Raw genomic sequence first — 18,451 nt, forward strand, 5'->3', positions numbered from 1 at the left:
TCTGTCTGTCTGTCTTTCTGTCTGTGTCTCTCAAGGAAAAGGAATGCTCTTGGAAAAAGTTTCATAGAAGGAAAACCTGCTTTTCAAAGATATTAAGACAAGTAACATGTGTAATCCTTCCAGCCATTGCCAATCAAGTGTTTGGCAATCAAATCTCTTTCTACTTACCAGGCAACATTGTAATTTTCAATAATCCTATAATGTGGCAACATTTTGGGAGGCTGAGAAAAAGGGATGATCATGATGATGATGCTAGTACAGCTCATTTAGAAACCAATCTTGGAGATAAATTAAGGGCCGTGGCAGCACAGTGGTTAGAATGCAGCACTGCAGGTCTTACTCACCGTTCACTCTGGGAGTTTGATTCTGAGCTGCTCAAGGTTGACTCAGTCTTCTATCCTTCTGAGAAAATGAGGACCCAGATTGTTGGGGGCAATATACTGACTGTAAACCGCTTAGAGAGGGCTGTAAAGCACTGCGAAGTGGTATATAAGTCTAAGTGCTATTGCTATTGCTAAATTAAGGTAAAGGTAAAGGTTCCCCTTGCACGTATGTGCTAGTCATTCCCGGCTCTAGGGGGCAGTGCTCATCTCTGTTTCAAAGCTGAAGAGCCAGCACCGTCCGAAGACGTTTCCATGGTCACGTGGCCAGCATGACTAAACACCAAAGGCACACGGAACACTGTTACCTTCCCACCAAAGGTGGTCCCTATTTTTCTTTTTTTTTATAAAGTTTTTTTATTTTATAGACAAACATACATTTAAAACATCAGCAAATCCTTCCATGTGACATCTCGGTGTTTTCTTCCTGGCTCCATCATTTTGTTGTTTTTTCTTTCTTTACTTCAAAAATTACCATTTTTCCACAAATACATTATTATCATTTTCTTACATAATTATCCATTGCTTATCTGTACCTTTCTTCTAACCAGTGGTAAAATTTATCCCATATCTTAAAAGGTCCCTATTTTTCTACTTGCATTTTTTACTTGCTTTCGAACTGCTAGGTTGGCAGAAGCTGGGACAAGTAACGGGAGCTCACCATGTTACGTGATACTAGGGATTCGAACCGCTGAACTGCTGACCTTTCGATTGACAAGTTCAGTGTCTTAGCCACTGAGCCACCGTGTCCCTAAATTACTTGCTAAATTACTTGGAGAAAAACCCATGTAGAATTAGCACAGTTTCTGAGTTATCACAAGTATACAAGAAATATTTGTGGAAGTAGAATCCATACCTCTAAATCTAAGGGTCACTTGATTGTGAGATGGGCAGCATATCAGTATGATGAACAAATAAATCAATCTAACCCAATGAGGATTGCCATACTATAGAATAATCATGGAATACTTCATATCAATATGTAGCAGGGACAGAGAAATGGAATGGAACATCCTAGAAGAAAGCATGGCTACCTGCATTAAGCATGGAATTGAAAGATTCCTTACTACAATATTTTGTTACAAGTGTGAGAATTTCTATACTGCAGTTGTTGAGGTACTCCCAATTCTTAGTGAATTCATCTAGGCATTTTACACTTTTCAGAGTTTGATGGTGCTTGTGTTTGTAATTTCTGCCCATTTCTCCGGTAGTTAATTGTCTCAGATGTTTAAAAAAGATTAGTAGACTGCAACTGCCTTGTGCTGCACCAGTAACACAACACAGCTGCTGATCCTAATTTAAACATCAGTTATATAGGGGTTTAAAACTGCTTTTGTAGCTGGATCACACCCAATCTTTTTGGCCTTGCCCTTCACGGTTGGACCACACTATATCTGTGAGTTAAGCCTCTGAAAACTTAACAATTAGCTGCCAAGTTCAATATATATTTGGGTGTGGAAACTCCTCTGCTTTTAATAATTTAAAAGGGAAATAGATCCATTTTTAATGTCACCGTTTTCTTGTAATAGTTGGAAAAGTTGGTGAAGTTTAAAAGACACAGAAGTTTTGCTTGAACTGAAATTAAGTAACTCTTCAATGGAGTTGAGTTCATCAAAATCCTGCAGATGCCTTAGTTCAGGGGTCTCCAACCGTGGCAACTTTCCGACTTGTGGACTTCAACTTTGCTGGCTGAGGAATTCTGGGACTTGAAGTCCACAAGTCGGAAAGTTGCCAAGGATGGAGACCCCTGCCTTAGTTTATAGTACTTGTTGAACTTGAATTTAAGGCATGGAAGATGGCCCTGGATGCCAACACAATGACCCATGGATTTCTTTAAGAAAAAGAAAGAATGCAAAATAGAAATCAACCGCCACACCAACGTACAAAATACACTAAGGTACATATGTATCTGATTTTTAAAAATGCACAAAAAGCAAAAGTTTTATCTGAAAATGAGATGTTTTCTTAGTCTATTTTGCTCAAAATGCTTGTACCTTCCTGAGTTTGCTTCAGATTTTACTTCAATCAAATTTGAAGCAGATGAGGGTATACCTCAGAGCAAAAGCATGAAGTGAAACAACAAACAATTCTCAAGAGGTCAGAAAGAACTAAAAAATTGGGTTTCCCACCTGGGAGTAGCCCTGTATCCTAGTTTATAGTGTTGTTTGCTTGAAATATTGTCCAGGACCTATTTGAATGAAGTTTCAAGGGCTGTCCAGTCAAATCTGTTTAAAAATAAGGAACTATCAGAAATAGAAATTTAAAATTGCCCATAGATATTAGCTGGACAAGATTCATGGTTATTTGATCAGAATTTTCCTCAATATGTAATCATTCTTTCTGAATGGGCCTCTGTGCTAATAAAGCAATCAATTTGGTTCTACTTAAGTAAGCACCTTATTTATTGGGATTTTCTGAAAAAACACTGACATAGTTTTGTTTTTACTTCATTCACAGGTGAAGATGCTCACTGCAACATCCATTAATTTCTTCTACATTGGCCTGTGTTTACTCACATTAACCAGCTCCTCTGTTGGTGCTGCGGGCCAAGAAACACTTTGTGGTGCTGAGTTGGTTGATGCTCTTCAATTTGTCTGTGGAGAAAGAGGCTTTTATTTCAGTAAGTTTTACCATCCATTGATCCTTTTCTCGCTGAAAAGTTGGGTCACTTTTTCCTGTTGTTTTTCTTGGGAATGTAAATTTTTGGGTCATTCACATCAGCTACCAATTCCTGTGCTTTCTACAGTGTTTCCACACCCATGTGTATCAGTGGTGGGTTTCTACTGGTTCACCCCGGTTCGGACAAGCTGGTAGTGGTGATGGTGAGCTGAGAGTCAACCGGTTCGCTCCGACCATCAGCTGGGCCCTCCCGCCCGTCCCTGCACTATACCTACCTATATTCATTCGTTTTTAGCCCAGCTGATAGGCAAGGAAGAGCAGATTGCTGTACCTCAGCTGTTCTGAAATGCAATACGCTTGCACACATGTGTGAAGTGAAGCGAAGTGAACCAATTGTAACACTGGTTGAAACCCACCACTGATGTATATGTGGAAGAGGGTATATGCATGTCTGTATGGTATTTATCAAATAATAGTATATGTACATAATAATATAATAGGCTTCTCTCAAATTCTACTTTATAGGTCAAAAAATGTTTGTGTGGGTTTAACATCTTCTACTCACTCCTCACTATTATACTTTCTAACTATTCTTTTTCTTTTCCTCTTGCTATACTTACCAATTTCACCTCTCTTCCACCCTAAGAACTTCTGGTACAAGATGCTGCATCTGGAAATGGTTTAGTCCTGCACAATTTCTCTTTTAAGCAAATTAAAAACTGGGTGTTATATCATTATTACAACTCTCTTCCAACATCTGGTTTTTGTGGTTATGTGAATTGTCATTGAAGTGGGAAGTGCAGGAGGTAGGAAATGGTAACATAAAGCAACTACCAAGAGGTGCATACTGCATTGAACAATCTTTTGTATTGCTTTGACTTCAAGATATTTGGGGAACAAGGCTGGAGAATAATTTTGCTTGAACAGTTTCACATGGATGTGACTTCATGAATTAAGAAGGAATATCATGTAATGGAACGTTTCATGCTTGTGTATAAGAAATCTTGATTTTAATATCCAACTCTTTGGTTAAAAAATATTTAATTGAAATTATGAATTAAGAGCTTAAAATGCACACAGATAATTTCAGGTTTCAGAGATACTGAAGAGTTCACAGGAATAACATTTTACTAAGCTAGCTTCTCACACAATTTGTTTTGTGAATGGTTACAAAAACTTTATAAACCAGCCCCTTGGCATAGCCATGGCATGGCAAGAACAGAACATGGTTACCTGTTGCCCTATACAGGGAACATGTTTACTCCTGTAAGTATTTACAGCACCTTAATAAAACCTATGATGATCACATTGACTTTCAGCTCCTCTTTATTGGACATCTGTAATGGATATTGGCCCCTGGAAGATGTTTACATTTGGGCATTAAGCACCTTTTCATATAGGATATCTTATGGTATAGTTCTTGCCTCCTTTCATCACTTTGTTTAACAGCTATATTAACCTGTTATCAGGGGTCATCCATCAACTTGGCATTGTACCATCAATAACCTAATGATACCCAGTAATATATCGTCACTTGGTCTTGATGTTGATGCTGTAGGTGTCTTTTTTGTTATTTATTTTGGTGTGTGTGTGTAAGCTGTAAGAACTGGACATAACAAAACAGTCTGCAATTAAGAAATTGCAGGGTCTCCTGCATGGGCAGGGGGGATGAACTAGATCAGGGGTCTCCAACCTTGGCAACTTTAAGCTTGGCTTAAAGTTGCCAAGGTTGGAGACCTCTGGACTAGATGACCGACAAGGTCCCTTCCAACTCTGTTAAACTGTAATCTGTAAATCTTAAAACAAAACTATTTATTTTTATTTATATCTAAAGTGACCAGATTTCAGCGATGGCAAAGCGGGACACCATTGACGGGGGGGGGGGCTGCGCATGCCCGCTGAGTCTTGCCACCTGCCTGAAGGAGGAGGAGCGGCTGCTGCTTCTCCGCTCTTCCAGGCAGGCTTGGCACTCCTCGGCTCTCCTCTCCGCTCTTCTCTTTCTCTCAGGTGAAGTCAAGTGGCGTCTCTCCTCCCTCTCGCACCCCCTTCTCCGCCACTCCCCCTTCTCCGCCTCCTCCTCTTGTGTTGCTGCCTCCCATTTTCAGAATGGGAGTGAAACAAAACAAAAATCAGGACTTTTTGGAATTGCCGTGGGACACGGGACAAATTATTAAAAAGCGGGACTGTCCCGCCAAAAGCGGGACGTCTGATCACTATATTTATATCACATTTAGAAACTATCCATCTCCTATACAGAAGAACTCTGGGTGGTATTCAAATACCAAGGGCCATGGTGGCTCAGGCTGTAAGATAGCCTGTTATTAAAACACAGCTGCCTGCAATTACTGCAGGTTCTAGTCCCACCAGGCCCAAGGTTGACTCAGCCTTCCATCCTTTATAAGGTAGGTAAAATGAGGACCCAGATTGTTGGGGGGGGGCAATAAGTTGACTTTGTAAATATGCAAATAGAATGAGACTATTGCCTTACACACTGTAAGCCGCCCTGAGTCTTCGGAGAAGGGCGGGATATAAATGTAAATAAATAAAATAATAATAATAATAATACATAAAAGCTTTAAAAACTATACATAAACATTACACTAAAAGTTTACACTATTTTAGTTTCAAACTAAAATAATTTCAAAGTATTAAAAGAGTGGAAGGGCCTTCAGGTTGCCATTTCCTCCTAAAGATTCTCATCTCATTCCAATGTGCCTCTTGATGGGGTAGCTATGTGACCTGGAAGTCCTACTTGACCCATAGCTACTGCTGAATAAACTATAATAAATTGAGGATGTGAGTGAAGGATTCTGAAATCCTCCTGGTTTCAGCATACTGGGAAAAGAGAGAACAAGACTCAGTGTGACTCATGCCTTCACATTCTGCACAAATAAGGTCTCCATGTTTTCAAGGATTTGATGATGATATTCAAGGACTTAGCATTCAAGCATTGTGCATGTTGAATCAATATAGCATTCTTAATGACCCACAAAAACAGTTTATTCTACTTCAGGGCCTTCATGCTTTTTCCTCATGGACAATCTGTGGTGCTCCATGTCACTTTTTGTGACCTGTGACAATATGTAGAGGCTTGCTCCGTCCACTCCAAGCATCGGCCTGGTATTGCAGTACCTCCAGGAATGTGCACCTCCCCCTGGGAGGAATCTCATGGGTCAAAAAACAGATCAAAATCTCTTTCTGTGCAGTGGGATCCTTTGGTGGGTCCTTTGCACAGGGATCTGGTTGCAGAACTAAGGCTTGCAGGTCACACATCAGTCAGCTAATGAAAAAAGGCGTCACTCTCTGTCATCTCAATTGGCTCACCAAAGAAAGTGTGAAGGGACACCAGGAGACAAGGTCAAAGACCAGACTGATGGAAAAAAGGAGATAGGGAAAAGGGAGGAGTGACCTGCTCCAATTAAGAACAATAGAAAGTGCCTTACATCCTGCACACACTGCAGCAGAGGTGGGTTTCAATAGATACTGACCAGTTCTGGAGAACCAGTAACAGAAATTTTGAGTAGTTCGGAGAACCGGTAGTAAAAATTCTGACTGGCCCTGCCCCCATCTATTCTCTGCCTCTCAAGTCCCAACTGATCAGGAGGAAATGGGGATTTAGCAGTAACTTTCCCCTGAATTGGGGAGGGAATTTTACAGTATCCTTCCCCTGCCATGCCCACCAAGCCATGCCACGCTCACCAAGCCACACCCATAGAACCAGTAATAAACATTTTTGAAACCCACCACTGCACTGCAGAACAGAGATTGCTCGATAATATTAGAACAAGGCCCGGCATCCGGATCTGGCCTGCCAAGTGCTTAGATCTGGCCCGCCAGTCTGCCCTGGAAACAGCAAAGGACTGGCCCGCAGTGCCTCTGCCAGTGAAAACAGAGCTCAGGAGGGCACACACAGCCCTCCCGTGCTCCATTTTCCCTGGCAGAGAGCTGCAGGAAACCATCGTGGCCAAAAATGGAGCCTCGGTGAGTGACATCGAGCTGGCCACACCCACTCTGGCCACTTACCCCTGATCCCCTGAGGTCAAACACAATCCTGATGCAGCCCTCAATGAAATGGAGCTTGACACCCCTGTACTAGAGGAACAGTGGCAGTGGCAGCAGTTTGATAATTTTACTCAGGTTCTGTGAATCCTGGGCCATAGCTGAACACTGAACAGTTGGTGGAGAGATACAAGGCTAATCATTGAATCCACAGTTTCAGGCTCAGAGGAAGGATGAACCTGTGCCCAGGCAGAGCTCACTAGCAGACCATCATGGCTAAGCTAGCAGGTGCTCTGCTACCACTGCTGTAACTTATCCTTGGTCTGCTCCCATTTCTTTCCCTTAGGCCTTGTTTTGGGTGGCAGGTTATGTGCACCTAAAGCGGGATGACCACCCAAATTTTGTATGTGCATGTTGATAGGTCTCTCTGTCTTTGCTTCCAACAGAGTTTCTGGAGTCTCTTCCGCAGAACCAGGGATTATGTCCATGTTTCTCAAACTTGGGGATTTTAAGACATCTAGATATCAACTCCCAGAATTCCAACTCAGCAAAACCAAACAAATATAGCTACTATAATGCAGTATATGAACTTTGTCCATATAAAGCAACTATTTGTCCATATAAAGCAACTATTCTCCAAAGCACCTGAGGGTAGAACAATGGGTGGAAACTAATCAAGAAGAGAAGCAACATAGAACTAAGGAGAAATTTCCTGACAGTTAGAACAATTAATCAGTGGAACAACTTGCCTGCAGAAGTTGTGAATGTTCCAATACTGGAAATTCTTAAGAAAATGTTGGATAACCATCTGTCTGAGATGGTGTAGGGTTTCCTGCCTCGGCAGGGGGTTGGACTAGAAGACCTCCAAGGTCCCTTCCAACTCTGTTATTCTATTCTATTCTAAACTTCTTATGGTCCTATATTCCAACAGTTGAGCCAGGCACCTCCAATTGCACAGATCAACGTATTACCTACAGCGCCATGGTAGATCTTGATTTATATACTGTATAAACCAATATTTGACCAAAAGAAAAAGCAATATGTATGCCCATTGCTTGAAAAAAAAAAGAATTCACATACACATTAAGCTGTAGGAAGCAGAGATAGATGAAAAAAACAGAAGAAGGAACTGGCCAGGAACAGCTAGGTGATAAAGACTAAGTCATATTTCACTGAGTCAAGTAATCTTGAACTGGTTGCCAAATAGCATAAAATGTTTCCAGGTTGTTTCTCTTTGTAGAGCATTCCATCATCTGCTGTTAAAGCAAGCTGCTTAGTAGCCTAAATTCCATGGCAGGGGGAAATTCTGGCTTTCCAAGTTCACAATGAGATGCTTGGCAACCAATTGAAATCTCTGTGAAGAGCATGTTGGTCCTTCGGATCCAAACAGCTGGAAAATCACGTGAAAACCTATGTCTCGGTTAAAAAGGAATTGCAGGTATTTAGAGACAAGACTTTGGCATTTCGTTTTTTGTAAAAGGGGGAAAAAAAACCCCTTCCACAATAATAATGCTGTCAACCTCTAATTTATGCATCACACTTGACCCAGGAATTGTACAACGCTAGCAAACAGCCAAAGAATTCATTTTTCTACTTTTTCTAAAGAAAACAGCATTCAAAAGAAATTAGGTAACAAAAAACCTGAAACAAAGTGAGGGGAAAAGATATTCTTATCACTACTACCCCCATATGCTGCTTAACATTAAAGGATGTACAACATCTTTTTCTGAAAAACCCCAACAAGCAGGAAAAATTAGTTTCCTTCCCTCTGATTCTCCCTATTCTCAACACCCTCCCATAGTTCTCCTATATGCCCCAAATAAACCTTCTCAGTGGTGGGTTTCAATTTTTTTTTACTACTGGTTCTGTGGGTTTGGCTTGGTGGGCGTGGCATGGCTCGGTGGGCATGCCTTGGTGGGCATACTGTAAAATCTCCATTCCCTGCCCAATCCAGCAGAAGATTACTGCAAAATCCTCATTTCCTCCTAATCAGCTGGGACTTGGGAGTCAGAGAATAGATGAGTCAGAATTTTTACTACCGGTTCTCCAGAACTGGTCAGAACCTGCTGAAACCCACCTCTGAACCTTCTTCCTTCTTTGCATGTAAAATATTGGGAACAATAATGGGATAACAGAGAAAACAGAGGAGAACTATTTTTTCCTCTTCCTTTTTTTATGATTATACCTCAATTTCAATAGGTCTTAAAAGAATTTTATTTCCTATGTACATTTAAGCTTCTTACAAACATTTAATGGACTACCCTAGGTTGTGAAAAGACTTTTCATATTACCACCACTGATCAAACTTGGAAAAGAGAAAAAGAAAACCAGAATCTGGGTGGGCAGGAAGGACTGGCTGGTACATGAGAAATCAGAAATTCTTCAGCTCACATTTTGACTTTAGTTAGAGAGAAATGTGAGGTTTGAAAAGTTCACTACTCGTTAGAGAACACTTAAGTTCTGTGCTTCCTTAAAGGGTAAAATATATTATTTCATAAGCTTTCATGAATCAGTTCTCTTTATTTATAAATCCTCAAAGTTTTCTCTGAGCCCAGATTGGAGAACTTTTTTTGGCTGGGGGGGTGGGATGTGCCACTAGTTCGGGGGGGGGGAATCAGTAGCAGATTCTCTGTTCCTAGCATCCTTCTTCTAATTAAAACAAAGTTTTAGGAGTAGATTCAGTGGTGGGATTCATCCAGTTCCCACCACTTCGGGAGAACCGATTGTTAACTTTCTGAGCAGTTTGGCAAACTGGTTGTTGGAAGAAATCATTAGGGCAGAGAACCTGTTGTTTAATTACTTGAATCCCACTACTGAGTAGATTGGATTCTTATATTAAATCTCTAAGTGATTTTAAGGTAAAAAAAGAAAAGAAAGGTTGCTGGTTTCAAGGGCAGACAGCATGAGGAAAATTTTCTAACTGAAGTAAAAGATACTGAAGTGAAATAGCTTTAAATACTACTAAGATCATCTGTTGACAACACCTAGAAACTTTATCTGATTAGGACCAAGTAGGTCCACACCTGCTTCTTACTTGGATGAATCATCATCAGGAACTCACCGTGTTGTAAGACTGAAACTGAACAATTGCAGAAGAACCACTTCTTGTCCTCCAGAAAAATTCATAGATATATCCATACTCTCACTAAGACAAGTGGTCTCCAACCTTTCTGGCTTAGTGGCTTGGCAAAGGGGGGGAGAGGGGATAGTTCTCTGTGAGTGGTAGGCAGGCACACACAAGCAGGTGCAGCTCCATTTGTGTGAGCAGTGGGCACATACGTGCTGCTTGCACTAAGGGAGCACAAGTGGCCACCTGTACTGGCCACAGCAGAGATGGTATTCAGCCAGTTCAGACCGGTTTGGGTGAACCCATAGCAGAAAGTTTGAGTAGTTCGGAGTACCGGCAAATACCATCTCTGGCTGGCCCCACCCTCCCACCCCCACCATTCCCTATCCTATATTCCCTTGTTTTTTAACTCAGCTGATTTGTGAGGCAGAGCAGATTGCCACGCCTCAGCTGAGCTAAACAACAGCTCAGCTCACCAGCGCTGACATTGAGGGCGGTCTTTGAGTGCTGCGCATGCGCACACACATGCAAAGCACAAAGTGTGCTCTCATAGAACCAGTAGGAAAAGATTTGGAATCCCACCACTGGGCCACAGCCCAAGGATTGGGGACCCCTGCACTAGGAGTCAAGCTTAGCTTGAGGAAGAATCACTTTACCTTTATGTAAGACAATGTAACTTGGCTTGAAGTTTTATCTAATATACTTCGCAGATTTCAAGGATATAAGATTATGATGCTACTCAATGGTAATGAGAAGCAGGAAACAGATTGAAAGCATTTGTGTTTTCAGACTGCAGACAGCAACTGCAGCCATGAAATTAAAAGACCCCTGCTCCTTGGGATGAAAGCTATGGCAAAACTAGACAGCATATTAAAAAGCAGAGACATCACCTTGCCAACAAAGGCCCTTATAGTCAAAGCTATGGCTTTCCCAGTAGTAATATATGGCTATGAGAGTTAGACCGAGCATCAAAAATTGTTGCTTTTGAATTGTGGTGCTGTAAAAGACTCTTGAGAGGCTGTTGGACTGCAGGGAGATCAGCTCAGTCAATCTTAACAGAAATCAACCCTGACTGTTCTTTGGAAGGACAAATACTGAAGCTAAAGTTCAAATACTTTGGCCTCCAAATGATTGGAAAAGACCCTGATGCTGGAAAAAATTGAAGGCAAAAGGAGAAGAGCACAGTAGAGCAGGGGTCTCCAACCTTAGTAACTTTAAGGCTTGTGGACTTCAACTTCCAGAGTTCCTCAGCCAGCTTTGCTTAAACCTTAAGTTACTAAGGTTGGAGACCCCTGCAATAAAGGATAAGATGGTTAGATATTGTCATTGACACAATGGACATGGGTTTGGGCAGACTCCAAGAGAGAGTGGAGGACAGGGTGGCCTGGTGTGCTGTGATCCACGGCAGTGGTGGTATTCAGATGGTTCTATCCGGTTCAGGTGAACTGGTAGAGGCAGCTTCAGGAGGCTCTGCCCACCAGTCCGGATGTCATCACATCCCGTTTTTGATGCTCTGCGCATGCGCAGAAGGTCCTGTGCATGCGCGGAGGTGATAGGTGAGCTCGCATTTGCGAACTGGTAGCAAAGGTAAGTGAATACCACCCCAGATCCATGGGGTCGCAAGGAGTCGCACACAACTTAGCGATTGAACAACTTTTTTTTTTGTTCTTCAGTGCATACATTGACAATTATTAATACCTTTCCTTACTGCATACCAACTACAGTTTTGGTCTTTAGACTGTCTTTGAACTGCAGACCTTATCTACCCTAGTTTTTTATTTCTTTCATTTTTTCCCATGCTAGTTTTTTGTAAGAGCTTGCCTTGCAAGATATTCTGGAAAACTTGAAACTCTGCTCACCCTCTTATGACATTTTAGTTGACTCTAATAACAGTGTGACTAGTTATGTATTTTGGACCTTCCAAAGGTAATATCTTTCCATCCATTTTCCAGAAAAAACAGTATTTGAAATTATAAAGGAAACACTTAATTTGTGTCATTAATTCAAAGAAAATTATGACACTGACCCTGTCTGTGAGGACTTCCTCCATCTAAGAAAACTGATGGAAAAATTTCAACCTAATCCACACTTGCTAATAAAAAACAGAACAATGGTCCTCTGGGAAATGAGTCACAGCCAAATTATTGAATACTTGGTTTATTCACTCAACATCCATAAATCTAAAAACTACCTAGAGCTTTTGACTGCCGCAAAATGGAATGCATTTTTCCACTAACAATAGTCAACTGTTATGTTTAAAGCAAATCTTCTGAGGCATTGCTTGCATTAAAAATGAAAAACCACAAGACTTGGCACTGGGTGAAAAAAATGATCTAACACACACATGCTTTAGAAGAAGAAATTTCATAAAAGAATTGGATAGTTTTTTACTTCTTTGATATTCAGCACTAGGCGCTGTTTGTGTCCATCAATGATGTCATTTGATTGCTGCTTTTCTTGTCATTAACTCATCTTCATACTTTTGTGATATCCAAATATGTTACATTTATAAAGGTATCTGTCCCTGACCCTTCAAGGCCGTAGAAAGTATTAGATAAAGGTAAAGGTTCCCCTCGCACATACGTGCTAGTCGTTCCCGACTCTAGGGGGTGGCGCTCATCTCCATTTCAAAGCCGAAGAGCCAGCTCTGTCAGAAGATGTCTCCATGGTCATGTGGCCAGCATGACTCAATGCCAAAGGCGCACAGAACACTGTTACCTTCCCACCAAAGGTGGTCCCTATTTTTCTACTTGCATTTTTTACATGCTTTTGAACTGCTAGGTTGGCAGAAGCTGGGACAAGTAACGGGAGCTCGAACTGCTGAACTGCCGACCTTTCGATCAATAAGCTCAGCATTTTACCCACTAAGTCACCGCATCCCTTAGCATAGAAAGTATTAATATGAAGCTATTACATTCTATCCTTCTGTGTATTTCTTCACAGGCTATGCATGAACTCCTTCTTTGATTTCATTCTTGCTTTGCCACCCAGAATCTTGCCTCGATTCCATTTTTAATTAATTAAGTGTCCAATATTTTATATATTTATGTATAAAGTCCAATATTTTAGAAACAGATACTTCCCTTGATTTGGTTCACACAGTACACACTAAGCCATGGTGCAGGGTCTCCAACCTTGGCAACTTTAAGCCTGGTGGACTTCAACTCCCAGAAATTCCCAGCCAGCTCAGCTGGCTGGGGAATTCTGGGAGTTGAAGTCCACCAAGCTTAAAGTTGTCAAGGTTGGAGACCCCTGCCATAGTGTGAATTGTTTTATTGATAACACTATGGCTTAGCATCACATGTAAACTTAGCCACTGCCTTGTTGGAAGCAAATTTACATGGATACATTTGAGGATTTACTTATAAATAAAAATCAAAATCCTTGGCTTTATATTAAACAGAATATTATTGTGTATAATATTTCAAAAGAGTGCATGCATATTTCCAAAATAATGGATGCATTTCACAAATTCTTCACAGAGCAGCAATAGGCAATTTTGTAGGCCTTAATATTTTACAATTAACTAAGATAAATTAACTAAAACTGTTTCTTGTTTAATGGAGTCTAATACTAGAAATATTAGTGGGGTTTATCAATATGAAGATATTAAGTCTTAGAGTAGAAGGAAATGTTAGGCAGGCAAATCCCAGAATTTTTAATAAAGCACCGGGGCAAATTATTTAAAACATGGAAACTGATCTTCTAAAATATAAATTAAACTGCATATTCAATTAAATAAAATTTTGATTTTATTTATTTATAGTTTAAATTTATAAAGCAACCTAACTCACAACAAAAAACTTACTATAAAAAGACATGACCAGGGAAGCGACATACGTCACTATAAACACAATGGCATTTAGGACACATATGGAGATTCTCAGTCATCTAGATCATGGTTGCCCCAAAGGTGTTTTTTTAGGAGGCGACATATTTTGCCTAACATGGGGCCCAAGTTAAAAATCCAGGGCTTCAAGTCTGTTTAGAAGACAGCATGGAGGGGTCTATTCAAACCTATCAGAAATGCTGTGCCAGCTGCAGCTTCAACAACATCCAGATGTAAAGTCCATTATAACCAGTAATGGGATTCACTTACGTTTGCTACTGGTTCACAAATGTGAGCACGCGCCATGTCTGCGCATGTGTAGGACCTTCTGTGCATGCGCAGAGCATCCATGATGACGTCTGGGCGGGTGGGCAGAACCTCCCGCACCATCGCTACCGGTTCTCCCAAACCGAATGGAACCAGTAGAAACCCACCACTGATTATAACCCTTCACACAAAAGATAACTAAGGTATGAGTGATTGTGAGAAGAGACATCCGGTTCAGAAAAGAGTCAATTGACATACTAAATGAATATGGGATAAGACTCTCTTGGCCACAGAAGAGCAGAACCTTGAAGAGCCCTAAATTGGGCACTCATGTTTTTCTGGGGACATGCCATGGTACCAGAAGAACCAGGAACACAAAGCAATTTGGTCATTTGGGGTTGAGTTTAAGCATGCTTGTTTCTTTCAGATCCTGGGACCAGAGCTTGACAGCACACTTGTTCAATAAAGGCTTGAGCTCTAGAACTGGGTATCATCAGCCTGATGATATATGACCCAATGTCATCAGATGGCCTCACCTAGTGGCTTCGTTCACATATTAAACAGGAGGGGCAAAAGGGCCAATGCTTGATACACCACATGTCATGGCCCTCAACCTTCCTCCCTTCTGTCAAAATAAACTGGAACTGGTCACAAAGCCTCCCATTCTTAATTCCCACAGTCAGTCCAGGAGAATAGCTTGATTGGTGCTTTCAATGGTATTAAAAGCCAATGAGTGATCAAGAAATACCAGGACAGTTACATCACCTCCATCCTGGCTATGCCAGAGGTCATTGACAAGTGTAAACAAACTTATCTGTACTATGTCCTGGTGTGAAACCAGACTGTTAAGCATCCAGATAATCTGCTTCCTTTTTCCTATGAAACTCCAACCATACTCTCAATAACTTTCTTCAGAAAGAAAAGATAGGATAAAATTGGGCAGAACTGTTTGCCCCAGTTGATGATTTCTTAAAGGCAAGAAAATTGTCTCCTCACTCAAAGAAGCATTTACCACAGATCCAACCTCAGGCCATCTCCCAGAAATTCTTATCTAAGTAGACAGGGAATAAGTATTACAGACAAGTGGCTGGATTAACAGGACCAAGAATTCTATACCATTTCTGAAGGGTCAAACACTTTCAAAATATAATAGGGCATGTTGATACCTCTGTGGAAACTTTCTCCTATCAGAATGCAACTCTGAGAAGATTTCCTCTATCAGGTGCCTAGAATAATCCCTACAATATCACTGCCTCTGTCTGTTTCTCTGTTATGATCATAGCTAATTTGAGGGCCTCCAGTATAAAAGTTCTCAGTGTTCTGAACCTCACACCTTCCAAATGTGTTTGACTTTGGCTCCATTAAGCCTAAACCACCATGACACAACACACATTGTTTGTGGGCTATGGGAGATGAAGTCCAAAATATCTGAAAGTCATCAGATTGGAGAAGACTGCTGCAAACCAAAGCAGATAACACAACTGGAGTCACTTAATCTTATCCAGATTTTATTTTCCTGGGCTCCAAGATGGGGACTTCATCCAAGAAATTAAAAGATGCTTGCTCCTGGAGAAGAAAGCTACGGCAAATCTAGACAGCATACTAAAAAGCAGAGACCTCACCCTGCCAACAAAAGTGTGTATAATCAAAGCTATGGTTTTCCAAGTTGAAATGTATGGCTGTGAAAGTTGGACTATAAGAAAGGCTGAGTGCCAAAGAATTGAGGCCTTTGAACTATGGTGCTAGAGAAGACTCCTGCGAGTCCCTTGCACTGCAAGGCGAACAAACTGGTCAGTCATAGAGGAGATCAATCCTGACTGCTTTTTAGAAGGCCAGATCCTGAAGATGAAACTCAAATACTTTGGCCACCTAATGAGAAGGAAGGACTCACTGGAGAAAAACCTAATGCTGGGAAAGATTGAGGGCAAAAGAAGGACAGGACGACAGAGAATGAGGTGGCTGGATGAAGTCACTGAAGCAGTCGGCATGAGCTTAAATGAACTCCAGGGGATGGTAGAGGACAGGAAGGCCTGGAGGAATGTTGCCCATGGGGTCGCAATGGGTTGGACACAACTTTGTGACTAACAACAACAATCTTATCCATCAGCAGGAGCAAAATGCCCGAAGCACAAACCGAAAAAGAATGCTAAAACTAAAAGTAAATATCTGGCTGTTCCAATTCCATGTGACATTTTGTTTTTATGCGTGGCAGTCATACTGTGAATCAGTATGTAATAATCCCAGAAGACTAAGGAAATGAAAATGTCAAACTTCACACAGAAGAAAAGATTGTAACCAATTAGGCAAACTCATAATAATAAGTCATTCATTAATGAAGAAAGGTTAAGAAGTCCTAATCCAAGAATTCTGGTGGATACAGTCTTTATGAAGCAAGCTCTCTATAAAAAACAATTGTGTAGTATTTCTGGTTAGGGTTATTCCTATATATGTAAGTCCTATAAAATCAGTTGCTTATACATATGCATAACAGAAGCATTAATAGCTCACTACTTTTTTATTCTCATACAGTAAATAGCCAGTTGTCTAGGTCACACAAGATGTTTCCTGCATGAGCAGGAGGTTGGTCTAGATGACCTCCAAGGCCTCTTCTGATACTGTTACAATGTAGTTGATTTGGTTTTGGTTTAATATATTGTGTGGGCCTAACAATCATGGCTTAGAACTAAAGAACTTCTAAAATTAGTAATTAGCATGTTATGCCTATACTATATGTAGAACGAATGTGTATCCTTCAACCATTTATATATACCATCTAAATGGTATCCATTCAGCCAATTACTTAAAATGACTTTCTGGCAACCTGGTTCAATTTCCCCCAACCTGGCACGATTCAGAAATATTTGATTGCATCTCTCATAATCTCCAACCAGCATGACCAAATATCTGGAAGTCTCTAGCTTTCAGAGAACGCGGAAGGCTCATCTAATTCTCACCAGCTGGTCACCGCAGAAGACAGCATCTGAAGGAGATAAAACTGAACTCAGCAACATCTCCTTTTGACAAGAATTTAATGAAATTAGCACTGCCGCAGCAGAGGTAATGACTTACCAAAAATGGCTTGAACTGGAGCCTTGGTCCCAGGCGACATTTCAGACAGATAAATCTTCATGTTCTGCCTTTGTGAGGGAATGAAAATTAGAAGTTTTACAGCCAAAATTCATTTGCCCTTTTATTTTAGACAAGTCATTGCAGTAGCTTCTGGTATTTTATCAGTGTTTTAGTGAAAAGAAAGGAAAATAAAGAATTATTTAACACTGGCAAGCTTAGCTATAGTCACTGTCTTTGTCTCTGTCTCTCTCTCTATGTGTGCATGCACATGTTGTCTATGCATTGTTTAATGTCATGTTGGCAAATGTTAGTTTAAAAAGCACTTGGCAAGCCCAGTATCAGTTCTTGGCATTACTGCCCCAATTCATTTTTTTCATGAAACCTTAAATACCAAGAAATCCTTGACTTGTTTTATTTCTGGCATATTCCATTATGCAATCATCCAAAATGTTTGCACATGATTGCCTTTATTTGCCCTAATATTATTAATGGCTTTGCAATATTTGAGCATGGATAGCAAGAATCATTTGGGCAAATCATACAGTCTACTAAGACCACACAGTCTCTTAATCAAAACCTTTTCCCAAAATATTGAAGGCAACCTATATAGTAACTGTAGTCTGACACTGGTTAGGTAGTCTTGAATGCAGGGGTGTTATTCAGCAGATTCTCACAGGTTCTGGAAAAACAGTAGTGGAAATTTTGAGTAGTTCGGAGAACCGGCAAATACCACTCTGGCTGGCCCCAGAGTGGGGAGGGAATGGAAATTTTGCAATATCCTTCCCCCAGGAGTGCGGAGGGAATAGGGATTTTGCAGTATCCTTCTCCTGGAGTGGAGAGGGAATGGAGATTTTGCAGTATCCTTCCCCGTCACACCCACCAAACCACACCCGCCACGCCGCGCCATGCCACGCCCACCACGCCACGCCCATCAGTGTCCTTAGGGTCACCTAAGTAGTGCTCCTAGTTCCTGTAGTCTGCAGTTGTTTCCCTTCAAATCCATTCCTACTTCCACAGAGCTATAGACTTTTAGCTATACAATTTGGGATGAACACCCTTTGAATGGTGTGGGAGTAGGAATGGCGTTCCAAAAAAATAATAATAATAATTGCAGGCTACAGGACCAGGAGCACTCCTCAGTTTATCTGAGGACATAGATAAACCACCAAGTGCTTCAACGACCCTCTAAAAGGATACAAACGAGCAACTGTCTGCAAGGAA

The 18,451-nt window shown here is 41.0% G+C and overlaps 1 protein-coding gene across 3 annotated transcripts in view; it reads left to right on the plus strand.

Moving 5' to 3' along the window:
* The window catches only part of IGF1 (insulin like growth factor 1), a 74,192-nt gene that overhangs the window by 3,849 nt on the left and 51,892 nt on the right, over nt 1-18,451 (plus strand). For all 3 annotated transcript variants that reach the window (XM_058191459.1, XM_058191458.1, XM_058191457.1), the window contains exon 2: nt 2,838-3,000. In XM_058191459.1, the coding sequence (XP_058047442.1) occupies nt 2,844-3,000 (157 nt within the window). In that variant the 5' untranslated portion in view covers nt 2,838-2,843. The remainder of the gene's footprint in view (nt 1-2,837; nt 3,001-18,451) is intronic.

Source organism: Ahaetulla prasina, chromosome 7 (genome assembly GCF_028640845.1).
Source record: "Ahaetulla prasina isolate Xishuangbanna chromosome 7, ASM2864084v1, whole genome shotgun sequence".
NCBI classification, from domain to species: Eukaryota; Metazoa; Chordata; class Lepidosauria; order Squamata; family Colubridae; genus Ahaetulla; species Ahaetulla prasina.